The sequence below is a fragment of the Pipistrellus kuhlii genome, unplaced genomic scaffold (genome assembly GCF_014108245.1).
Source record: "Pipistrellus kuhlii isolate mPipKuh1 unplaced genomic scaffold, mPipKuh1.p scaffold_m20_p_1, whole genome shotgun sequence".
NCBI classification, from domain to species: Eukaryota; Metazoa; Chordata; class Mammalia; order Chiroptera; family Vespertilionidae; genus Pipistrellus; species Pipistrellus kuhlii.
Window position 1 is genome coordinate 66,078,846 of NW_023425404.1, and position 27,793 is coordinate 66,106,638.

The 27,793-nt window shown below is 31.6% G+C and overlaps 1 protein-coding gene across 6 annotated transcripts in view; it reads right to left on the bottom strand.

Annotated features, from left to right (window-relative positions):
• NOVA1 (NOVA alternative splicing regulator 1) overlaps nt 1-27,793 on the bottom strand; it is a 137,158-nt gene that overhangs the window by 2,402 nt on the left and 106,963 nt on the right. For 4 of the 6 annotated variants that reach the window (XM_036450636.2, XM_036450654.2, XM_045585105.1 and 1 more), the window contains 2 exons: nt 18,183-18,254; nt 1-843 (listed from right to left, as the gene is read on the bottom strand). The exon at nt 1-843 is cut by the window's left edge and continues 2,402 nt beyond it. In XM_036450636.2, the coding sequence (XP_036306529.1) occupies nt 1-843; nt 18,183-18,254 (915 nt within the window). The remainder of the gene's footprint in view (nt 844-18,182; nt 18,255-27,793) is intronic. The other 2 variants (XM_036450645.2, XM_036450665.2) reach the window with 1 other exon arrangement.

Here is a 27,793-nt window from a genome sequence, read left to right on the forward strand (position 1 = left end):
CCTTGCACCAGTCAACTCCTGGTATTCCACTAATGTTTTCCCTCCTTTGCCAAGTATTGCACCAACTAAGTTTTCTGGCACTGCTATTTCAACTACATCCTTTGATCCATCTGTGGACTTTTCTGTTCCTAGAATGGCACTGGCAGCTAGGGGAGAAGCAGCTCCAAAATATCCATTGGTGGCAGCAGTAGCAGCAGCCAGGCTACCTAATGCGAATGTCCCCGCCGTGCCGCCAGCTGTGCTGCCGCTGGCCGAGGCTTCGCTGGCATAGGTGGCCAACAAGTTGGCTGCTGCTGCTGCTGGGTTGGCACTGGCAGCTGCTGCGGCCAAAGCCCCCGTTGCCGCCGCTTGACTGAGGCCTAAACCTAACGTGTTGAGATTATATCCGTAGCTGGCTAATGTATTAAGTGCAGAGGTGATGGCCACCAGGTCGTTGCCTGTGAAGCCAGATAGAACTGCCGGGAAGGCCGCCACGCCGGCAAGGTTAGCGTGTCCTAAGAGCCCTGCGGCGGCGGCGGCGGTGGGCAACACTTCAGCAGTGTTTGCATAAGGAGATCCGGTCGGATTGGAATTTGCCACGGGACCTGTAACATTGGCATAACTGATATTGAGGCAGCTGCCACTCTGTGGATCCTCTTGTATCTTCTGGATGATAAGTTCAACAGCTTTTCGGTTTTGTTCAGGTTCTCCACTCACAGTGACAACCCTCTCTTGCAAGTTGATCCCATCAGGTTTCTGGGAAAGCTGCACCCAAGCCCCTGACTGCTCCATTATAGCCTTCACAGTAGCACCTCCCTTCCCTATTATCAGACCTGCTGTGCTGTTGGGAACTATAATCTTTACCTGTAATCAAAAAAAATACATATAAATAATACTTCTGTTTTGCGTACATACATTATATTACTTCGCTACCCTAGAAAAAGTAAAATGACAAATTGAAAATTAGTTGAGATATAATTTACGAAAGATGGAAACATCACAACTTCTAAAGTGACTTTCATCATATTTTAATTCAACGATATAGTGAAATTAGGATTTTCAAATGAAAAAAAAAGCAATTTCCAGCTTTCAATTATTTTTAAAAAGTTGCCTTAGTCTGTGTATTTTGCAGTACAAGTTCTAAGAAATCAGTATGTTTTTTAACAGGGAATAATAACTATATATCAATGCTAACATCTTTATATAGCTCCAAAATCAAAATGCTATTGATGTATTAAAGTACCTATTGTACTTTAAGAATATCTTTGCTCTGACATATTAGAGTGCAGGAACAAAGTTAGTTAAAAAAAAAAAAAGTAGGCAAGTTCTACCTTGAGCCCCTTCAAAACATTAATTTCATGTTCCTTATCACCTAGCAATTTTTGTGTTATTTAATACCTTACTTGTTTCACAACTAAATTTTCAGAAATGGAGATCAATAAAATAATTAAGAATATTTTAGTTTTTCAACTAAACTGATATACAACATATAACCCTACAAAACAATAAGTATTTATAAGTAATTAAACATTTCAATAATTTTAAGGAGGTTAAGGCGATTTGAGAATTATGTTACCTACATATCCTATCTAAATTTGTAAAATGACTAATTTTATTAGCTAGATAATTTTTTTTTGGCAGCCATAGCTATATTTTTAAAATAGGGCTTAAAACCATATTACTCATGGATACTGAATAATTACTCTAGTCACATGTATACTTATAACAATCCAGTATAACCATATAAATTATAATTACTTTAGCCAATTTGTATTGAAACATCCAGCCACAAAAATCAACATATTTTGATTTATTTAATCACAATAAAATAAAAAGTAAAGAATGAGGATGGTACCCTCCATAACCTCTGAAATTAATATATAGATATTTACATTTAAAGTTGTATTTTGGTAGCACAAAAAAAAATATGGCACTGCTTTATGACTCATTGGGTAGATGAAAAACTGAGTGTGTTGTGTCACTAACAAAGCAGTGAAGCGTTGCTTTCCTTGTCGCAACATTACCATGGGAAGGCTGAAATAATATGTTAAAGTTTGAGAAAGAATTTAGTTTGGATATTTTATCAGATATTTAATTCACTCATTTTTAGCAAGTAATACCATGCTATCTTTACAACAGATTTGGGTGAGAGTATTTTCAAGAAACAGAGCTCCACATTTTTGGCATTTTGCTCTTGATGATAGCAAATGGTGGAAGTATTAATTCAAATTCTAGACAGGGTCACCTCATAAATATATGTACATATATTATGCACATAAACACACACATACACACATACACTTTTCTTTCCACTCATATAATTTATAATCACAGTAGAATTTTGTTTCATTCATATTTGTTTATATAATCATTTCATTTAATTAAAGGAAATCTAAGTTTTCTAGAAACATTTCTTAAGAATGTCAAATACATCCCTCATATTTCATGTGATTAAAAGCATTGAGTTTTAAGAAGTAGACTGAGAAATAAAATTTTAACATGTTAATTTGTTCATAGGCTTTATTTTTATAGAAAATTATTTATTTGAAATGCTGAATTAATGCATGTTAAAGTGTTATAATTAGAAAGTTAAGCCATGGTTATTAAAACAATTATAAATATGAATTAGAATCATCCTTATATTTTATATTGTTCACACAAAATATTGAGAAAATTTACTTTTAAGGATTTAAATTCTGAGTGCCAAATATTAGTACTATTTATAAATATTACTTTTAAAAATCAGAACAATTTTGCAATAAAATATTGTTGAAAACATACTGCACACCAGTCTCATACTACATCTAATGCATCCACAGCTTTCTTACTTTTTAAACTCTTGTACTAATTCCGTCTTTCCCAAAAGAACTTGCAAATGTGTGCCTACTACTTACTTAATTGCACATTACCTTTCTTTTATTTCTCTCTTTAATAATTTTTCTTTCTTTTCAATACTAAAAATTTCTGAAATAATATATAGTTTAGAAGCAATGGGTAGACTCTTCAAGAAACTAAAAGTCTGTATATTTAGAAGTTAAAGAATTACACCATATCATCTATCCTTATACTAAAGATATTTTTTGTAATAAGTACCATTACCTGAAATTTATTTTATAACTATTTGAAATAACTTATATAAAATATTGTCAGCCATAATTCAAATACTGAAGTGACCCCCAAATTTTGTAGACACAACTGACATTTGTCCACAGATAACTAAAGGTGTGTTATAACTTAAAAGAAGACATTAATAATTGGATATTAATATTTATAATATGTAGCACTTGCTAAATTTAGATTGTACTAATTCTGCATAAGATTACTTATCTTAGTAATTAAATTAGAAATTAAATTAGGAAACATAAATGTTATCAAATTCCACATTAATAAATATAAATATTTAATAGCCTAGCCACGGAATATGTCACCCAACTTTTATTTTTGACACAAATATATTAAAAGTCTCTTAGATTTACACTATCTTTTTTCTTAAATGATTAAAAATATATATTGGCACACTTCATATTAACCTAATATGGACATATACAGAAAACAGATCCTCTAATAAGAAGTTGAGACAAAAAAAAAGAATTCATTTGTATGATATCTCAGAGAGCAGTGCTCCATTTCCATTTTATGTGTTAAGTCAGAGCCAAGAAGAAGTGAAACACCGGAGTGGAAGCCTGGAGATGGTGGGCAACTGAATCCTGGGTGGGAGCAACAAGGAGCAGGAAGAATAAGACAGCCTACTTGCTTACTTCTTAGACACAGGGATACAGCATTTACTAAAGGAAAAGTCTGTGTATAGACAGTGTTTGTGTCCCAGCTAAAATGATAAATATCAGATTTCAATCATATGCACACTTTCATTTGCTGTGGTGAAGTTTGTTAACAAACTGACACAAATATATGTATTTGTATTTCAAAATAATTGAGAGAAAGAAGTGGATCTTAAGTAGCATACAAATTAATATATACCAACTAAATCAGGCATGTTCTTGACAGTTACAAATCCGTTTTCCCTTCGGAACTAAGATCTACAATTTTATCATCTATCCAGTCTTTTATGGAATATTTACCAAGTGGCCCAGGCCCTGTGTTGGGAGCTAGAGATAACAGACATATGAGACACTGTCCCTGCCTTTGAGGAACTTCTAGATGAGTTGTAGAAAACAGATGTGTAAATGTGTCAGTGCAGAAAAGTGTAAAAAGTACTGATACAAAAGAGACACAAACACCAGTTTGAAGGAGAAGGGGTAAGAAATTCTTTGGGGGATGATGATTATATATTTAAATGTCTTTCATATTTTTGTACTGACAGTATCCTATTCTTTACTATCAGGTATTCCCATAAAATTGCTCTGTAATTTCTGTGTTGTAAAGTTCCTGTACAAACCTAAACCCATGTTAGTATGACTGGTATCACAAAAGAGCCTCTATGGGAATCCTATGAAAAGTATTTAAAATAACAAATAGGTAGGTTTTAATATTGATATGTTTCTGATTGAAAATGAACATTAAAACAAACAAATTTATTCCTCTGCCATATAAGAACTTTAACACATTATGGTCTTATGAAAGTCTGAGAGTGTTTGTAAGGCATAATGCCTTCTTCATCATGGCAGAAAAACTATTGAACTATTTCATTAAACCATACTTTAAAATAAATGCAAAACTCATTCCACTATAATTTAAAATACCCCAATTAGTAGTATGCACTATATTTATTTAGGGTTGCTTCTTATGTATGGTCTTACATTCATAAAGTAATTCAATAGTAGATACATGTTATTTCATTCATTCAGCTTCTTACTGATTTGGGATTGAGCACATGACACATGATGGTCCAATAAGAATTAGCCTGAGAATATGGTGAAACTCTTGGGATAGTGATACCTGTTTCTAATCTAGTAAAACACAGCTTGACATTACTAGTGACTGTCTTCTCATCATATGGAAAGAGGAATAACGACTAAAAATAGTTAACCTATATAAAAAGAAACTCTAGAAGTGGAGAGAGAAATTTCTGACAGCATTTTGGCATACGAATCTAATATAAAGCCAACACAGAATCAATAATTCCCCTTTGTTTAAGACATTTTGAGTTGGATTTCTATAATTTGCAACCAACCAAATAGTATATTTGAAAATATTTTTATGTTTGTATCATATCATGCATTATATGTCTAGCCAAAAAAAACCAATACTGACATTTTATTGTGGCTCTTGATGCTCTAAAAGTCAAGATGTCACAGCACTGGTAAAGTGACAGAAGTAGATTACTTAAGTTGCCTTTAATAAAGATATGCCCAAATGATTCAATAGGAGCTGTCTCTTTCATTTCCATCATGGTTTATACCTTAGATTTCTGAGGCATAGTAGTGTCCACCGAAGATGCCTCTGTCAATTTGAAGTATGTATATTGAACTGCTGACTAAAATAAATATAAAAATTATATCTTTTCATTTAATATACATTATATATATATATATATATATATATATATATATATATATATGCGCATTCCTGAAAAGTACTGACTTAACAAAATACAGTGTGGAGGAAAAGCAGGTTTACAGTTGTATGTGAAACATGGAGTTTATTCTTTCCATAGGAACAACTGTAAAGCTACTTTTTTCCAACCCTGTATGTGCCATAGAGCTATATGAATACAAGTATCCAGAAAGAATAAAAAAAATCAGCTCCTCTAACTCTTTACTATTCCGTCTAACCTCCTCCCTTTTAATAACCAAATCAAGTTTTCATAGCAATTCTAATCCTTTTGTAAAATGCCATGTTGTCTTTTCTCATATATCCTTATCACTCACCTGTTACCAGCACCAGGTTTTAAAGTGGGACCTAGTCATACCTTCTCTCACTCCCTGTTATGCAGTGTTGGTCTTCCCCCTCCTTGAAATGTTTCTTGCCCAGTCTTACTGTTTTATCCTACCTGAAGTGTGAGGTAATAAAAAGTGTCTATGTCTTCACCAATACAGCTCCTAGGGCAATGGAAAATAAACAAATGGGACTACATCAAAATAAAAAGCTTCTGCATAGCAAAAGTAACCAGCAACAAAACAAAAAAGCCCACTGCATGGGATATTTGCCAATGCTATCTGCTATCTCCTATAAGGGTTTAATCTCCAACATTTACAGGGAACTCATACAACTTAATCAAAGAAAGATAAACAACCCCTTCTAAAAAAAAAATGGGCAACGGACCTAAATAGATATTTTTCGAAATAGGACATAAGGAAGGCCAAGAGACATATGAAAACATGCTTTAAGTCACTTATCATCCAAGAGATGCAAGTCAAAATGACAATGAGATACCATCTCACCCTTTTCAGAATGGCTATCATCAACAAATCAACAAATTACAAGTGCTGGCAAGGATGTTGCACTGCTGGCAAGGAACTCTCTTGCACTGCTAGTGGGAATGCAGACTGGTGCAGCCACTGTGGAGAACAGTTTGGAGTTTCCTCAAAAAACTAAAAATGGAACTCCCATTTGACCCAGTGATCCCACTTCTAGAAATATTTCCTAAGAAACTAGAAACATCAATCAGAAAGGATATATGCACCCCTATGTGCATAGCAGCACAATTCACCATAGCTAAGATTTGGAAACTGCCTAAGTGCCCATCAGCAGATGAGTGGATTAGAAAACTGTGGTACATCTACACAATGGAATACTACACTGCGGTAATAAAGAAGGAAATCTTATCATTTACAACAGCATGGATGGAACTGGAGAGCATTATGCTAAGCGAAATAAGCCAGCCAGAAAAAGATAAATATAACACAATCTCTTTCATTTGTGGAATATAATGAACATAAACTGATGAACAAAAACAGATCCAGAGACAGAGAAGCATGGATCATACCGTCAAGCTTCAGAGGGAAGATAGGGAGGGTGGGAGTACAGAGGAGAGATCAACCAAAGGACTTGTATGCATGCATATAAGCCTAATCAATGGACACAGACACCAGGGGAGTGAGGGCATGAGTCAGGGGGTGATGGGGCAATGGGGGATAAGGTCACATAAATAATACCTTAATCAATAAAGAAAAAAAAAGCATCTAGAACTGGCAGTTAGGAGATACGCGCTTTCACCCTGGCTCTGCTGGATGACCTTTGTCAAATCACTTCAGTTTCATCATTTATAAAACCAGACAGGCTTGGTAAGATTGTGGTTGAGTTTTCATTTTAGCATTATGAAAAACTCTACTCAACAGCCTTCAGGAACAATCCCCTTCAACTAACCACTGCATTATCCAGGCTCCCTTCATTGACATTCCAAATTCTCCATACCCTGTCGCCAACCTGTATTCCCAGCTTCATCTTTTAGGACTATTATCCTGTGCTGAATCCAAACTTTCCCTGCTAGTTCCTGAATATAGTCTATATTAGGTGTTTTTCTATATCTTTGCCTCTGTTTATTCATTTATTCCAACTGATAAAATATTACCTATATTTCCCCACTGCTCTTGCACTTTAAAGTCATACATTTTTTACTTCTTATCTCTATCTTATAAGTCTTGCAAGAAGAGTTAAAATGCAATGTACTTCGTAAACTCAATCCTAGTTACCTAAAACCAGAACTTTCAGAGTGTTTTCTACATTTTTTATTATGTTGCTTATCGTATGCAGGCTTATATCAGAGACAGACATTTACCTCTTCTAAAATATTTTATCTTCTGCAAGGCCAATATTACTTTTGCATTTCCTATTTGCACCTGGTTGAGGTTACCAAGTGAATAATGGTTGAAAAAATAAAATACATTTTTTTAATAACTAAATAACAAATTATGTGAAAGATTCCATCATGGTTGTGTGTGTATGTATGTGTGTAAAATACAACTTTGTGTTCTTAAAACTATCTTTACTTTACCATACTTAAAATAAAAAATTCAATAAATTTACTGCAATTGTATTGACATATACAAAAAGATCAATGTACAGATGCTTTAATCTTTTTTAAATTACTGAAATTACTCACACAGATTTAGAATCCTTTAGAAATCTGATAGCAGCCCTGGCTGGTGGTTAGAGCATGGCCTGCGCACTTCAAAGATCACAGATTTGATTCCCATTCAAAGGCATATACCTGGGTTGCAGGTTTTAACCCAGGACCTGGTTGAGATGCAACCAGTTAATGTGTCTCTCTCACATATATATTTCTCTCTCACACACACCCTCTCCTCCCTTCCACTCACTCTAAAAATCAATCATTCACATATACACTTAAATATTAGAAGTCTTTATTATACTGCTAATTATAAATTTCATGAGAGCAAGATCTTAATCCTATTCTATTAGCACTCTATCCTCAATATTTACAACAGTACCTTGGACAGAGTAGACACTCAACAATAATTGTGCAATGAATACCAGAAATTTACTAAATTTATTTTAAGTGAATTGTTTATTCTGATTTTGCAGGATTTATTTATTCAGCAGCCTAATTTGGGGATTTTTTTTTTCTATTTCCTTTTGCTATACAGCTCTTAAAAAATTAAAATAATATAGTTTACATGATAAGAAAAAACTCTTCTCTGAAATTTAATCCCCGATCTTCATTTTAGTTTAACCTACATATAGTTTGATACTGTTTAATGCAAACTCTACATATATGTTTAACTTTAATATTATTTGCCAGATTTCTTAAAATTTACAAATGTATATATTTTTAATTTAAATTCTTTATTGTTTAATGTGTTACACTGACCTCTCCCCGGCCGCCCCCAACACCCAGCACATGCCCTCACCCCCCACCCTGTCCCCTGTCTGTATCCGTTGGTTATGCTCATATGCATGCATACAAGTCCTTTGATTGATCTCTTTATTATAAATGTTAAGAGTTTAATAATTGTTTTATAAAATTTTTCTTTATACGTTTTTACCACTAAAATAAAATATTATCATTAATTAATTGAAAAGACTGATATGTTCTATATTTTTGACAGGATTTATAATATTATTAAAATCAAATTTTAGATGCTTGTATGAGTTTTATATTTATTAATCACCTAACTCAACATTTCCTTTTTTTAAAATATATTTTTATTGATTTCAGAGAGGAGGGGAAAGGATAAATAGAATCATCAATGATTAGACAGAATCATTGATGCTGCCTCCTACATGCCCCACACTGGGGATCCACCCCGCAACCTGAGCATGTGCCCTAACTGGGAATTGAACTGTGACCTCCTCCTGGTTCATACTTGACACTCAACCACTGAGCCATGCCAGCTGGACTAACTCAACATTTCTTTTATTATTATTATTATTATTATTATTACTATTATTTTATTGATTTTTTACAGAGAGTAAGGGAGAGAGATAGAGAGCTAGAAACGTCGATGAGAGAGAAACATCGACCAGCTGCCTCTTGCACACCTCCTACCGGGGATGTGCCTGCAACCAACGTACATGCCCCTGACCGGAATCAAACCTGGGACCTTTCAGTCCGCAGACTGATGCTGTACCACTGAGCCTAACCGGTTTTGGCTCAACATTTCTTATATCTTAATTTTACCAACAGTTTTTCTAACTGCAATACTTTAAAAAAAAATAATGGATGTCTGCATTTCAGTGTCTTACTAGCATAAAGGGAGCTTGATAATTATTGCCTCAAATGACTGTCATTAAGAAATTAAAATGTCATGAATTATTCTTACTTTATTTATAGTTGGGATACGAAAACAGATATTAACTAATATATAAAAGGGTACAAAAGAATGTCTGCAATTTAACAAAAGGTGTTATTAGTCCCAAAACTAAGTTCTCTTCCCATATATAAAGTAGGTCACTTCTATTATTTAATTAATCACAAATAAAAAACATTAATTTTATGATTTCTATTATTTGGCTAATAGCAATTTGAAATTTTGAAATTAGTTAATGAAATAGAATAACTCATTTTTTCAAAAACATTTTTAAAGAGTAACAGACAGACTGTATGATCTAATTGATGAAAAAGGCAATAGCTAAACAAAATACCAATAGAATTAAATTTCTTGAAAATAAACTTGATAATTACCCAGTTTTCCTATTTTAGGAATTTTCCATTTTATATGGCTTTATTTGAAATAAACTGTATATACACACACACACACACACACACACACACACACACACACAGAGCTAGAAGACTAGTGCATGTTATGAAATAGAGGCTCTAAGTGCTTTGGTTATATAAAAGCATGCATGTCTGTCTTGAGAATATGCTGTGTGTAAGACTACCTTAGCTATGATTGCAAGAAGAATGTTGATGAAACAAACGACCTTTACCTACTAGGTAGATCAAAAAGGAGTATTGCAAATCTACCTACCTCACAGCCAATACTAGATAAAGCAACCTATGCATTGTTAGCAATATCCGAGCCATATTTGGGATACAAAATAAGAACCATTTCGGAGTTACTATTTCATTACCTCTTTGCCCCTGAAGTGCAAAACTTTCTTCAATTTGAAAATGTGAGAAGCCCTAGGCTTTTCATAAATATAAATATATCTCCATACAAAATCATACCTTTAAAAAAACCTTTGAAGGTCACATAACATGGTGTTTACCAAATGGTGTGTTATAATTTTATCCTGAACATACTAAAGGTATGCTGCTTTCAGCAGTAATTCTTAACTTGCCCCAGGGAAATCCTCTGATTTCCATCACTGAGTGTGAAGATTATACATACCATATACACAGCATAGCACACTAAATGGAATGAATATGGTTAGAAAGCACCCATTTAACCATTCTCCATATTTTTCTGGCAAGGTTATTGCTCAACCATTTTTAAAAATACTAACGTAATCTATACATAAAGAGCTCCAAGGTAAGGGAACTTCTAACTGTATTTGGCAAGAGTCAAATGACTAATGATTCTCTGAAAAGATAATCATCATTTGAATAATATCTCTTCATAGATTTAAATAGTATTAATTAGTAAACCTCTACTGTTCTTTATGATAAAGCAAACAACTACCCTTCAACTTTTGTACAAATCAGATATTTTTTGTTTAATTTCATTTTTCAAATAATTTTTAAAGGGTGTTATTTCATGAAAAAAGCCTTGAATTAAAGTTTGAGAAAAGAGTCAGTGTAACATATCACACAATCATCATTTATAATAAAGGAATGTGAATGTGAATTTTTCATACAATAACACAATTCCCCAAATATCTCAAGAGGCTTCAGGAAACATTTCTCTACTTCTTCAAATACAGATACCTAATTTCATCCTAGACCTATTAAATAAGAATCTCCAGAGGTAACTTTGATGTGAAGCTAGGACTGAGAACCTTTGATATATTAAGAAAAATATAAATATTATGCAACCATTTTATATATATTGATTTTTTACAGAGAGGAAGAGAGAGGGATAGAGTTAGAAACATTGATCAGCTGCCTCTTGCACACCCTCTACTGGGATGTGCCCGCAACCAAGGTACATGCCCTTGACCGGGACATTTCAGTGCACAGGCTGATGCTCTATCCACTGAGCAAAACCGGTTTCAGCAATCTTTCCCAATCTTTTGGGAAATTCTCGCTTTATATTCCTTAAAACACTGCATTTACCACAAATGAAGTCATTACCCTTTCTATCCTGTTTTAGGTTGTTAGACAACATCTTTAAAAAGATAAATATTGAGCCTTGGTTAGTGTGGTCCAGTTGGTTGGAGCATCATCCCTATCTAACGAAAGGCTGCTAGTTCAACTTGCTGTCAGGGCACATGCCTAGATTGTGGTCTCATTCCCTGTTCAGGTTTTATACGGGAAACAATCAGTCAAAGTTGCATATTCTCTCTCTCTCTCTCTCTCTCTCTTTTCCTTATCTCTAAAAATCAATGACCATGTCCTTGGGGGTGACAATAAAAAACAAAACTAGGAAAAGAAAATTGTAGATACTACATTTAATACATTTAAACTCTAATTGAAAAATAAAGTTTAAATGTAGAGATATAAAAAAGTTAATACCTATACTCTTTGTCATCACTCTGATGATAAATAAAGATGTCTTTGACTATACTATAGAATACTACTTAGCTGTAAGAATGAAATAATGCCATTTGCGACATGAATGGAGCTTGAAAATATGCTAAGGGAAAGAAGTCAGTCAGAAAAAGCTAAGAACCATATAATTTCACTCATATGTGTTATATAAAACTGAAACTCAAGAGACACAGACAGACAACAGTATGGTGGTTACGAAAAGGAATGTGGTGTAGAGGAGGTAGAGGTTAGAGGGATCCAAAAACTAGGTGACAGAAGATGATGTGACTATGGGTGGTGGGTACACAAAGCAATATACAGATAATGTATCATAGGAATTTATACTTGAAACCTGTATAAAACTATTAACCAATGTCACCCTAAAAGTTTAATTAATGATAAAAAAAGACACTGAAAAAGTAGCATTATATACGAACAACTTAATTTTCTGTAGATAATGTATTATGAATACTATTCTAGGCTAATTTATGTGGCTCTAACTCATTACTTTTAATAGCTTCACTGCATAATATTCTGAATACCACAATTTATTCAACTATGCTCCTGTTAAGAGGTCAGGTTATTTCTAACTTTTGCCCCTCTAAGTAACACTGCAATATATAATATTTGTGTCTATATTTTTATGTATTGGTGTATTGTTTTACTGGATAAGTTCTCAAAAGCTGCAATGTTACAGCATTTCTTAGGTCAACACTGGATGAGAATGATTATTTCCTATATCTTTGCCAACAGTTTTAATTTGTACACACACAGACTAATATATGTGTATTATATACATGCATATGATTTTGTCTATCTGGAAGAAAAAAGTACAATCTCATGATGATGTTTTATATAATCTTTACCCATTTTTTTCATACCAATCTAAAAGTTCTCTTTATAGTCTGAGTTACCAATTTATTGCCACATGGTTGAACATATTTTTCCAAGGATATTATCATGTTCTGCTTATTAATGATGTATTCCGATACACCAAAATATATAAAATATTTACATATTAAAATATTTTAACAATTTTTTTCATGTTTTGGATTTCTTTCTCCCTAAGAAAGACATCCTCAAGATGATTTCACACACTATAATTTCATCAAATAGTCTCACAGTTTCAATCTTGAATTCATTGAGATTTATGTGTAGATATTGTAGAGTATAAATTTATTTTGTTTCAGGTGGATAGTCAAGTATACCAGCATCATTTTTTAAATAAAACATCCTTTTCTAAAATGAATTATCATGTGGGAGAATGGGATAAAAGGTGTGTGTGTGTGTGTGTGTGTGTGTGTGTGTGTGTGTTTTGTTTTTGTCTTTTAAACTAGAAGAAAAAATAGATATATGTATGCTAATGAAAATGATCCCACTGAGATAAAACAATTGACAGATAAAAGATAGAGAAGGTAGAATTGCAGAAGGATGTCCTTGAGTAAAATAAAAAGGGCAAGGTTTAATGTGCAATAAAAATGACAAGGTTTAGGAGCAGGAAAAGTTTACCACCCATAACAAATGAGAAGGCAGACTATGTGGGTATATATGCCAGCTGTGTGAGTCTGTGAAAGTTTTCATATTTTTTATTGCTTCGTGTTTTCTCAGTGAAGTAAGAATAATCAAGGTCATCAACTGGGTCTGAGGAAGAAGCAAGAAATAATGGGAAGTTGTGGTAGGGACAATTCTAGATGGCCCCTTGGTGTTACACCTTGGGTGATATCCTCCATTTGAGTATAGGTATAAACTGACTTGATTCTAAACATCAGACTATGGCAAGGGAATAGAAAGTCACTTTCTGCTTATGCTGTATGGTAAAGCAGATCAGAAGTCCCTTCTGTGATTAGATTCAATAAATAAGACTCCATCTTGTTAGTACACACTGAAAATAGTCTCCTGCCAGCATTGCAAGAAGGAAACAGCCCAGCTATGCAGTGCCTGTAGAGGGGGTCCCGGGGCAGGAACTTGGGCAGTCTCTAGACTCTAGAGTCTGATGGCAAAAGCCAGAAGTTGGCCCTCAGTCCTACAGCTGCAAGGAACTGAATGCTGCTATCCACCTGGATTTACAAGAGAATTGTCTGTGGTTAAGCTTCTAGAGGAGAATGCTCCCCAGGCAATACTTTGATTATATCTTGGGAGACCAGGAGCAGTGGACTCAGCTAAGTAATGTCCAGACTCTCGACTCACGGAAACTATGAGATAGTAAACATGTGCTATTTAAGACACCATGTTTGCGGTAATTTGTTACACAGCAACAGAAAACAAATAGAAAGATTGAAAGGAGAAGAGAATTTATGAGTTATCTAGAGAATAAAAAGGTGAATGGGCTTATGATTGATTATCTGACAGCAGTCAGAGCCCATGTGAGATCTGTACTCATGAATTTAAAGTGAGACCAGACATTTTATTTGTTTTTCTGTTACCACGGCAGGGGTATTATATATGAATTACCTATTTTACATTTGTTTTTATATATTTTGATATATAATTTCAAACGTATCAGTATACACACACAAATAAATGTCCATAAAGCACATATTTCTAAAATCACTCTCTTTTTAATATTTTCCTAAAATTTGAGAAGAATCCCAGGAAAGCTAACAACCAGGAACCAAAAAATTAAAGATGAAATTTATTTTTTAGTACCAATGATTAACAAAACTTTTTGTTGAACCTTAAAGTGACTGAAAAATTAATATCAACTAAGAACAGATTAAACCAACTGACTTTTTAAATTAAGTTTAAATACATTGCTCAAATAATGTAATTCTACTTATTATATCTCTACATTTTTCTCATATTAAAAATTCCATCTTTAAAAAAATGTCAAACTTGCATAGTGTTAATTTTTCTTTCTCAAAGGGATATAATAACATTTGCACTATTAATTGGACAAAAACTAACTATTCTCAATAGAGAAGAAAATAATTGTAGTTTATGCTATCTTTAAAAGCATAGAGACTTTGATTACAGAAATATTTTAGAGTTGAAAAGCAGCAATACTATCTTAGAATTTTTCTTTAAAGATAAATAAAAATGTTAGTTTTAACATGTTGTGTGCCACATCACTTAGCATCTTAAAGGATAATTTTTTTTCATGATTACTTGAAAGATATTTCAAAAAATAAAATAAATATAACTTAACTTAATGTAGTATTATAGTCTAGAAACTGTGCTATTCTAAGAAAGTTAATGAATTTATTTTGTATATCCATTCTTTGAGGTACTATTATAATTTGAATTTCAAAACAAAACAAAAAACTGAACCCAGTTTACTCAGCAAGAAAATGACAGAACAAGGCTATGATCATATAAGCAATTCGGTTAATCTTGACTTTAAGCCTCCATTCTATATGGCTTCTGATATGATAGTTCTTCAATTTTCAGAGTCAAATTATTAGAGCCACAACATTATAGCTACAGTCTCTCAGTCTGACTACATAAATTTGAGAATGGAAAATTCACTATATATTGAAACATACTTATTTTTTAAAGAATAGAAAATATTTTTAAATGTTGAAACTGCAGATAAAACTAACTCTTCAATAATTTTTTGTGCTTTTTATTTTGGATTTTAAAAAGATTAATATTCTCTAATTTCTTTTTTATATTTAGCTTTTAAATTTTTATTTATTCAATTGATTGGGGTGACATTGGTCAATATGAACATATAGGTTTCAGGTGTGTGTTTCCTTAATTTCTTTGATCTCATTAGTTTGTAACAGACAAACTATTTTGGAACTAGAACACAATCATAACTCATTTAGTTATTAAAATAATTAACAAAAATGAAAATAACACAGTCTGGATGTATTTTATATTGGTTTATAAAAATTCACATGACAAAAGTTTATAGCTGCTTTCAACAGCATAGGCCAACCATGTCAAACTCACGGACGGCAGGCCGCATGCCTCATTTATGCCTCATTCATATTAGCTGGAACACATTAAACAATAATTTTTAATTTAAAATGGAATGTTCTGAGCTTGTACCATTTCTTCCAGTTATAAAACTGGAAACATGTCTACGAAATGGCTGGGTAAGAACAAAGCAAACCTAAACCAGTAATAAAAGTCATTTTTTATAGGTTTAAAAGTATTTTAATTATGGAAGCAGGGGTTAATATTTCATATATCCTACTCCAGTTCCCTTACAGATCTAAGTCTATATAATAAAGTGATACTAACTTAATTAGGATTATACACAAGAAACAATTGTGACCTATGAACAACTAAACACACATTACCTTCTATCTTCAATAAATAGAATCTATTGGGAAATACTGTAGGGAATAAAACTATTGATAACATCAAGATGAATGATAACTGTAATTTCTTCAATGAATTTAAAGATTTTGTTTTGTTCTTTTATATTTTGCTTCATGTTTTCCAGGAGCTACAATGCTTGTTTATACAAGAACAGAAGAAAAACAAGTAACAATAAAACATATTTAATAAATATAACTGAGTATAGTGGACCAGAGTATAAAACACAAATGACTTAATATTTCAAATTAGAAAAATACTAGATTCTGGCAGAATTAGATGTAGTAACATACCTAGAGAGTAAAATGTATTGGTACACATCAACATATAATTAGACTTTTAAATAAATCATTTTATAAAAGTCACATGTTCATATAAAATAAATAAAATATTCATATCTAACTTCATAAAAAATTTTTCTTCCTAGATCCAAAATTTTTTACTTTTTATGTTCAGAAAAAGCATTCGTTTTTTTATTGTAGTTGTATTCGTTTGCCTTGTTTTTGTTTAGAAAGAAATAAGGATGAAGTGCAAAAGAAGCATAAAAAACATAAAGCCAGTTATTTTCCCAATAGCTTTCTATTATCATATAATTATAGCTCATATAATTGATAAGGAATATAAAGCATAAACACACACACTTTTTAATTTCATGCATCACTAATACAAACTTGGTTCTCACTTTATAGACAGTATCACTTCCTTCAAAGAGAAGTGCTGTGTTTCATCACTACAGATGTATACTTTTTAAACCAATTTTTGGGGGCTAAAATGTGAGCATTATAAAGTATTTTTGTCTGAGGAAATGCTATTGCATAAAATAAAAATCAACTCCTAACATTCTATTAGTTTTGTTTCCAATTATCATTTTAATTTTTTTCTAAGATTGCAAAAGTATTAGAATCAATAGAGAAAAATAATTATGATAGCCTTATATTAGATGATATGCAAAACCCACACTTAATATATTTAGCAAATATAGTTCAAAGTTAATGATTTATTAGTCAACTATGAAAAATATATTTAAAACATAAGCTTTTATTTAATATTTAACTAATCCCATAAGGTCTTGTATTAGTAAGAAAGTGGAAGTATTAAAGAAAAATAACCATTTCTCACCTTAATGAAGCTCAACTCAGACAAAATGAAAATGTGTTTAATCATTTTAATAAATATATTTTTCCACAATTGTAAAGTTAAAGTACAGTATGAATTACATAAAATATTTTAGAGGATTTCCTTAAATTTTCCAAAATTAACCACATTTTGAAGAATGATCTATAAATATTCAGAACCAAACAATCATTAAATCATACTAATAAAATATATTTGTACTTTGCAGTTTGAAACTCCACCAAAGAAAACTCTAGTATTAAATTCTAAGAAAATACTATTTCCTGAGTCATTAAATAGCACTGAAATGATCAGAAATACCAATTTTCAGTTACTTTTAGATTGCTACAAATGCTTTTCATCCAAAGTTTAAAATTATTTACACAGTAAATAATGCCTGAAATAAAAAACAAATGAAAGTGCACTCACTTTTAAAGATATACCTTTGCTCAATAAGTCATATTTAAACATTTATTTTGTACATATATGATAATTCTTAAGTTATATACCAAGAATCCAAGGAAGAAACAATAAGGAGATCAGAAAACACCAACTCAATAAATAACCCTCAGAGCTCTTTATTCAAGTCATCGTAATTTAAAGGGGAAAATCCAAAATTATAGTAATCTTCCACCTGAATATATTTTTGTTGTTTAAAGTGAAAAATGCATACAAATTTTCAGATATAAAACCTCTTTCCCAGGCTGTTTGGAATCTGATCGTGGTGAATGAACGAATACATCCTTAACCCACCATTATCTTTTTCTCCAGTGTGCAGCCAATCACCCGTGAAAGGTATGGTGTAGATGACAGGATGATACTGTACCTGATTAGCTCTGGAGGTGGTCATGGGATCAGATGGAGAGGACTTGGTGGTAGTTGGGGAAGATGGCAATGTCTGGGAACAAAGCAGTTTAGGAGCAAATCAACCTTTATAAGCCTTAAACTGATTATTCAAATAAAACAAAACAAAATAAAATGTAATATAACGAGAACAAAATCCTATGAACAAATTATTCTCCTATTAATTCAAATTTAATGAAATTTAAGATCAATTAAATAATCAATGTATGTAAATACGCATGCATAATAAGCATGTAAAAATAAATTCATGACTTGAAATCGTGACGGTGACTGATAAAAAATTCACATGAGTATTAAAGGTATCCTGACCATATTCATGAATAGTAGTCTCTTTTCTTCCCCTTTGTTTTCTTGGGGGGAAAAGAGATGGTGAAACAAAAATTCAAGAAATTCAATGAGTAAAACTGAAAGAGTAATTTTCCTATCAATGAATACAGTCGGGGATTGGAAGAAGTGGTGAAATGAAGTTTACTTTGGCATAAAAGTATCCACCTACTTAATGTGTTGAATATCACCAACAAGTTGATTCCACATGAATTTAGGGATCCATACTAAAAGCAACTAAATTTGCAGTTCTGAGTTCTTAATATCACATTATCTTCTAAAATATTAACTTTTAATAACTTTAGAGCCCGTCTGAAAATGTAAACATTAACTTCACATTAATAAACAAGTAACTAATAGCATTTTAACAAATTGCCATAATATTATTTTATCATTTATGCTAAACACTAAAACTTTAATATGGAATAATATAGTATAGTATCATCAGCCTGTCTTGAAAATAAGCACAAAAATGTTAGGAACCATAATTATTGTTCACTTCCAAGCAAATAACATACTACATATAAAATGTTTTATGAGCGCATAATATATCTGTTGATTAATTCATTAAAATATTTTAAAACCTTATGTAAAAGAGTAAACTTAAAGTGTAATATGTTAAGATTTTTTTTCTTTTTTCTTTTTCTTAAGTAGCAACCTCAGTAGATAATATTTATGAATAGGTGAAGTGGGGTAATTTTACAGTATAGACACAATTCTAATGAATATTATGCTTTATATTAATATATACTCATCAATATTACTCAGATATGAGCAAAAGCATAACTTTAAAGGTTCAGCAGTGTCAGAAAAAGTAGATGCAATTACTTAATATAGTCATGTTCATGCGTTTAAATTCAAAAGTTCTATTTGGATAGAATAAAGAAGTTAAGAGTAAAAGAAAGGATAAGAAATTCACAGGCTCCTGTTTAACTCACTGTTCTCCAAAAGCAATGTATGATTGCTTGCTACATTAGGTCATGCTTTATTTAAATAGTCCACTTCTCAAGGGATTCCTAGTTCTTCCTCAGTTGAAACCTTAGATACTTGGAGAAAAACTAGACTTAATGTTGAGTCACATCAAGGTTTTTGTTAAATCATATTTAAAAAGGGGACAGGAGCTATATTCCAAAGTAACATCTCACAAAAGGACAAATCTTCAAATCCATTTTCTGCTTTTGTTCTTTGTAATAAATTCCTGTCATTTCTCAAGAAAGACTTTAAATTTCCACCATTAAAAGGTGCCCTAATATTTTCTTTTTCTTGCAATACTATGATAGGACATATGATATTGACTTCATGCTACTATGAACTGAACAGTAGAGATTTTATTTTCTCATCTCCAGTTATACTTTTTTTTTTTTTGCAGAGAATTCCTGTGAGTAGTTAGCACATTTTAAAATCTTTTTTGTAGTAATCTTATAAATATTACTGAGGAGGGTGACTAAGTAGATGTAAAATAAATCTAGAGGCTGTTTCTCCAAATATAGGTTAGAATCTAAATTCACTAACCTACCAAGTACAGGTATGTGTGCTGGGCTCCTCTGTCCCATCAGGGTAAAATCATCTAAAGTATCATGCTCACTATGACATCTACCTGCACGGGATACGAATTCTCAACAAGGTCTTAAAATATTACAAAGACCTACATGGAAAAAGTAGTAATATCAAGTATCTCAGAATTCTTAATCACATTAATATTACCTTCTATCAATTTATTTAATATCTTTCTGCTTAGCATATATACGAAACATTGGGCATACATTAATAATCAACACAACTAAGATTCATCAATATTGTCCCTAATTCTAATGCTGTTTCTTTCCCACATATATAAAAACAATAATTTTAAACTTTGGGATAATATTAAACATTTAAAAACTCATTAAAGATTTGGTTATTAAATATAAGTTAGAGTTCATATTTTAAGTAAAAAGGTAAAAATTATATAAGCTTGGGGCTACAAGGGATAATATTGTCAAAAAATTACAGCAAATTGTCTCTAAATATACTTTCTAAAATAATGAACATGTAATGAAATGAACATGTGATTAGTTTTCCAGCTATCTAGTATTCCTATAGTTACTGTTAAACTGAAAGAAAGTATCCTCTCTTTACAAATTAACTTATAACAACAGATCCCAGAAAGCCTATATTTAAGTTCATCTTTTAAATACTAGTTGCAACTGTTCTCATAAAGAGGAAGTTACAAAGATATTAAAGAAATGATTTTAATTTAAAAGGTTCTATTAATTAATGAAACAGCTTTGATAGTTTTTCTCAATCACTCCAAAAAATAGAACAGAAAAATCCAAAAGAAATATTTCAGTATATAATATAAATACACAATATGTTTGTTCCCCTAATATTTTATAAACAAAATGTTTACTCCTACCTACAACAAAGACTTCAAGTTTAGTGATTTCAAGTTAAAAAATCATTTAGTAAAATTTCTGATATACATCATGAAGATGTAACTAAATATCCATACAGTAACAATACATTAAAATATCTGTTATAAATAATATTTACAAAGGACACACTCCTCTAAAATTTATTTTTTTACATTTATCAAGTAGTGATTATGAAGGACAGTCATTTTTATAAAAATTTTACCTTTCAAGTGGAAAGGATATTTCTGTTTACACGAATTGAATGGCTGCTTATGGATTACACTTTAAACATTAAAAGTTGAATTAGTTATTGCAGAAAAATTTGAAGTATTTAATAATTTTAAAATAGTGGATTCTTCAGAGTAAAGTTTTTAAAATTTCAAGATTTAACAAAAGGCATTTAGTTATATATATATATAACTAGGTTTTGGGTAATAAAACTGAAAAGTAATTACAAATTACAAAATGTATTCTTGTTAACAAGTGCCAGTTTTGCTGGACCAGAGAATATTACTATAAATAAATTCTATAATAAATAAAGTTTACCTTCAGGCAAATCTACACTAATAGATTGTCAAGAACTCCTGATATTCAGAGGTACAATGAGCACAACAATGGACAACAAATCTCAATTGTAATTTGGAATTTATCAATAGCTAACTGAGTAACATTACTTAAGTAATCACCTTCCCAAACCTGTTTTCCAGTTATGTAAAATAAATCTGCATACTGCTCTATAATAGGTATAATATTTAAATATGTAATTATCACCTTTGGTTTTCCCTCTGACAAGTGTTCTCCCCTTTCTTCCAATGCCTGACCTATCTGGAACTACTTAGCCCTAATATAAACTGGTGTTGTCTTAATTTTAAAAGATTTTTCACAATATATTCTTCTTTCATAGCTTACTTTCCTCATAATTGCTATTCTATATTTTGTCCTTCTCCTGACCCATTCAATCCCATGTATTTCATCTTCCTTTCAACTGGCATTCTTCATTACTTAAAAGAAACAAGAATGAGCTTCCTCATCTACCACAATTGACTTCACACTTTTTCAGTTTTCCAAACCACTTTTCTCCCCATCTCTGCATTCTTTTCACTGTAGATAAAACACTAAACTCCAACTCAGACTCTTCACAGCCTAAGTCTTAACACCCTAAAGTTGTACCTTTCCACCACTGGTGTCATCTCATTTCCTCTGTAATCCTATCTCAAATTTCTCTGCTTTTTTAAACTCCTTTTTATTCTTTGACACAAGCCAATCCTTCTTGAGTAGCTGGGGTATGTGAGTATCTCTGATCTAACTTCTATTTCTCTCCTTTCTATATTCAAAATTTCAAATAAGCAGTTTCCACATTTCATACCACTTTTCTTTTTACCTAACCAGCCTCTTTACCTTTAGGAAATAATGACTTTGCTCTCACCATGTGAATGAAACTAACTTTTAAAATTTCTAATAATCTCCCATTTAAAAAGTTACTTTTTCTAATTTTTTTTTTCCCTCTGAGTATTTGATCCTTTTTAGTATATTTCCTCATACTTCCTCTCCTTATTTTTTGACAGAATTAAAATTCGGATTATGATTTATAAAGAGTAGTAACTAGGAATAAGATATAGTTTTACTCAGTTTATATTCACAATATCCTTATGAAATAAATTAATATTAATATCCCCATGTTATAAATAAAGAAACTGAGGTACAGAGAAGCAAAACAACTTGCCCTAAAATACCCAGCTGGTAATTTTCAAAAGCCAAGTCTTAAATTATGGCAGTCTGCTCCAGACCCTGTGCATTTACCATAATGTCTCTCACGTACTTTTTTTGATATCTGCTTCTTTAGTTTATTTACTTCTTTTTTCTCTCTTACTGTGAAGACGCAAGTGAAATTAGCTCTCCTATTGCAGTCAAGGGTCTATATTTTGAATTTTAGATTCTCACCTATGCTTCTATCAAACACTACTTTAAGAAAAAACATACTATTTACAATTCAACTTTCCTGAGACAAATATAAATATAAATATAAATATAAATATAAATATAAATACAATAAGTGCTAAACATTCATTTATTTGCTTTCAGATTTCACCATTCTGCTAGGTTCAAAACTATATATAGCCATTTTTTATTCTTTCTGCACCATTTTGGAATGAGAATAAATCAGTCTTGATGCCTTACAAAACTGACTTTGAAATATCTTTTAACTTCATGTATTTGTCTCAACTTTCACAACCAAAAGTGAGATTATGTTCATTTTGTTCTTAAAATATTGCTTAGTCTCTTAACTTCAACCTGATATAGACATTCTATTTTAAATGAGGTTCTCTTCTTAGAGTTTATTCAAGATTTTGAAAAGTCCCAATAAGAGAGAAATCTATTGGATTTTGTTTCACCAGCATTACTCAAACTTGGAGGCCATGAAGCCCAGTGTTAACCAGTTACATGTCCTTGGATAAGTCATTCAATTCCTCTAAGCATCAGTGTCTGTAAGTAAAGCTCGAGTTCTGTGCCTCTCTCATAGGATCTGTGTGAGGTTGGATGACATGTGATAATACATGTGTAAAGTGAGCAGCACAATAGTGGGCTCAGAAACAGAATAAGCACAATACATATAGCACTATTTCCATTATTACCGACCCTTATTCTTGACCACAAAACTTCCCTCCCCTTCCTTCCTTCCTTCCTTCCTTCCTTCCTTCCTTCCTTCCTTCCTTCCTTCCTTCCTTCCTTCCTTCCTTCCTTCCTTCCTTCCTTCCTTCCTTCCTGACATCACCTGGATTTGTGACTGTCACATGAAAGTTTTAGAAAATATTTTCCTACAGATCTTCAAAACTAAAGATCTACATTGTAGAACACTCAGCTAATTGTCATAGCTCTCTTTTTCTCCTGCAAACTGAACCTACAAGCACCCCAATATTCTGCCTGGATATTTAGCACAGAAAAGAACAAAATGCTGAGGTACCTCTTCTTTTTCATAACCTTCCAGAAAAATTACAAGGGCTTGTTAGGAAATATTAGCAAGAGTCCGTAGCCTTTGGAATACGCCTCAGCCCGACATGCAAGGCTCTCCATTATCCCATCTTACCTATCTAATATTATTTTCTCTAAACTCCAACACTGATGTTCCACCTCTGTCAAGATCGTTTCCATACTATTCAACAATTATGGTACCTTTTTCCTTACACACATATTGTTTCACATGCCTAAAATAATTTTTTCTATAATTAGGCAATTCCTATACAATCTTCAAGATTCAAGCCTTTACCTGTTTTACAATATCAAATGTCACCAGCCCATATTTCTTTCACACTCCTCTAAAATTTTATGGTACATTGTTTATATTATAGTTTTGGTATATAAGTAAAGTTTTATATTTTTATAAATTACTTTAAGCATTTTTTATTTCTCAAAAACAAGTTATGTGCAATTTTTATCAATTTTCATGATGAAAGTAAAATTATTTATAGGCTAAATGAGACTACAGACATTTTAATTTGATTTTTTTTAAATAAGAGAATTGTTTATATGCCTATAACCACTTCTTACTTAATGTAGCTTTCCTTAAAAATATATTTGAGCCAAAAAAGAAATAAATTGCTGAAAATCTATAATAGATAAAGGAAGTTAACAAATGCTAGCTATAATACTGATTTGTGGTTTCTAACATTTTTGGGGAGGTTTCAGACTCATTACATATAAACAAATATATTTAGAGGGGGATTTGAGGCACTTACAAGAAGAAAAGTTCAATAATCCTACGGGGGAAATTAAAAGTATAAAGCTCAAAACATAAAAAATTAGAGATTAGAAAAATATATACAAAACTAGAGACCCTGTGCAAGAAATTTGTGTACAGGGTAGGGAAGTGTCCCTCAGCCCAGCCTGCACCCTCTCCTATCTGGGACCCCTTGAAGGATGTTAAACTGCCCGGTGGGATAGAGTCAAAATGGGCAGTTGGATATCCCTCTCACAATCCAGGACTGTTGACTCCCTACTGCTTGTCGGCCTGCCTTCCTGATTGCCCCTAACCACTTTTGCCTGCCAGCCTGATCACCCACTCACCACTCCCATGCCAGCCTGATTGATGTCTAACTGATCCCCTACCAGCCTGTTTGCCCCCAACTTCCCTCCTCTACTGGCCTGGCCACCCCTAACGGCCCTCCCCTACAGGGAGGTCTAGGCCTTGAGTGGAGGTCTAGGCCGGTCAGGGTGTGTAGAAAGCTTGGCTTCCTCTATTGCTGGGAAAACCCAAGCCCCTCAACTGCTCTCTGAGGCTGTAGCCATCTTGGTTGGAATTAATTTGCATATTCACTCTTATTGGCTGGTGGGCATGGCTTGAGCAGAGTGATGGTTAATTTGCATATTACTCTTTTAGTAGGTAGGATAATCTGGGCTAGGAAGTGCTCTGAAATGAGTTCAGAGCTTTTAGGCAAGCAAGTCTAGTTATTTGAAAAATTTAAATGTCTCAGTTAATTGTGTATCTTAAAAATAAGACATAATATGTTTCATGCTAATTAATGTTTAATTTTGGCTTATTAACTCTTGCTGCATATCTGTGCCTTAGTATACTGTCTTCTAAAATAAGCACAATGGTATTATGTACCTCATGATAGTTTCCTGATATTAAGTTTAAAAAACAGAGGATATAATATTCTGATTATTCAATAAATATTATAATTGTCTCTGTGTTACAAACAAATATGTTTTAAATAGAAAACAAAAATATTTGAGAATTAAGAATTGACTATTTTACAATATCTAGTATCTGAGGTTGGATGTAAGGCTGTCATTCTAGATTTTATCATTTCACTCTACAAAAGAGTGGTAAGACCGTTATGCACTGCTTCCCTAAAACAACTATTCTGATTTGAAAACTGATTCAGACAATAAATATAGGTTTTATTTAGGCAGAATATGAAGATCAATAAAATTTTTTTGGTTACCAACTGTATCTAGATTGCATAATTCAAAATATACCATTTCATTAAAAGTCCATAATATATGGTATAAAATTATAGCATTTAAGGCAAGTTTTAATTGTTTAAAATTAACTCTGACTTCCTATTACATATAAATTATTTTTATATATAGGTTACATATAATTTATTTTTAGAAAGCAAAAACAATGGACACATAATTACAAGCATTTTTAAAAATATATAATTCCATATTCAATATTAAATACAAAAGTTACATTTCCTAGCTCAAGCATTTTAAAAACTTTAATTTACTCTTTGCACAATCTTAACTAAAAAAAAATTCTAAAACAATCCTTCAAAGACATTACTTTTTATTAATTTGAGGACTGAAGCCCAAAGTAAATGTAAATCTTGTATCAATCACTAAAGAAAAAACTGCCATTTTAAAGGAAATTTTATTATGATTCTATGTATTAAAGTCACATATAATATATGTATCATATGAAATATGTTTTAATTTATTCTAGTGAAAAATACTTTCTATTAGACATAATTATTCTATACTGGATTGTCAGCATAATGTCTTCAGAAATAAAATCATGGTTATTTAAATTTATATACTTGGAATTCTATTTAGAGAATGTTCCAATAGAAAGTCTGATATTGGTAAGATAGGATACCTATAAAGTTAGAGAGAATCTTAAACTTAGAGCATAAAAAACTGTTCATCTATGATATCTAAAAATATATAAGATCTCTCTTCCAAAATTTTCAAGTATATTATTTTATTTTTATACATACAAAAAAGGATTTTAAATGTAAAATATATTGCCCTTCTAGATTTAGTGTACTGTTTTGAGAAATCTTTTAAAATGATACTGTATTTAATATATTATTAATTACATAAAATATTAAATAATTGACAACAATATTAATTCCATGAGTATCTATAAGGCTTACTTATAAGTGAATGCAAATACACAAAAGTAAACCAATCTCTATTTTTAATATTTATCTTGAATTTAAATAATATTATGAGAAAAAGGCAAATAAAAGTAAACCAAACATTTTTAAATTTTGGTGTTCATAAATCTATATAGGCACTGGATACATGGTATCCAATGAAAGTCATATGGCCATAGATAAAATTGGAATTTTAATAATGATTTGGGACAATTATTTGATTGTACTAGTGACTTATTAATATTAAAATTAAAAAAATCCATTCATATCATTGTCTTGAATATACTGCCAATGATGTCATTCTACTCCAACAGCATTTGATGTTTTACTTTTTAAAAAATCAAGATGTCCATCACACCCATAAATGTTTGAACTTCTCACATAAGTTACAAAAGAAAAGAAAGACTAGGCTGAATTAAGGTAGAAAGTCAACAGACCCTACACTTTAGTGCTTCTGTAAATTCTTAGTCACAGGTGAACTTAATGCAGAGGTCTTTAACTCACATCATAGTTTCGAACCTATATAGATAGAATCATGTATCACTTTAAAAGCATTACAGATATTCTTTGTATTTATCTAGCATAGATAAAATAAAAATTCTAAAACTATAAATGTCAGTAATGATAAAATAATCATCTGATATTTGAAGCTTTAAAATATTTAAATTTTGCCATATACAGATTAAAAGTTATTTCCTTGAAAAAGTATGAAGGGTATACAAACAAAATCTAACCATTGTGACATTAACAGAGAGTAAAATAAATGAATCATTTTATATGGAATAACAACTACCTATTCGTAATTTAAACAAGGAAGTATTTTGTAACATAGTAATTAAGAGAAAACAAAATATTTTCCTATAATTTGAAAATATATTGTCTAATTGATATTTTCTACATTTGAATGTGATTAGTCACTCTTATATTTACCTATATATTGATAAAAATTTAATAGGTTCATAACACTGTTTTTC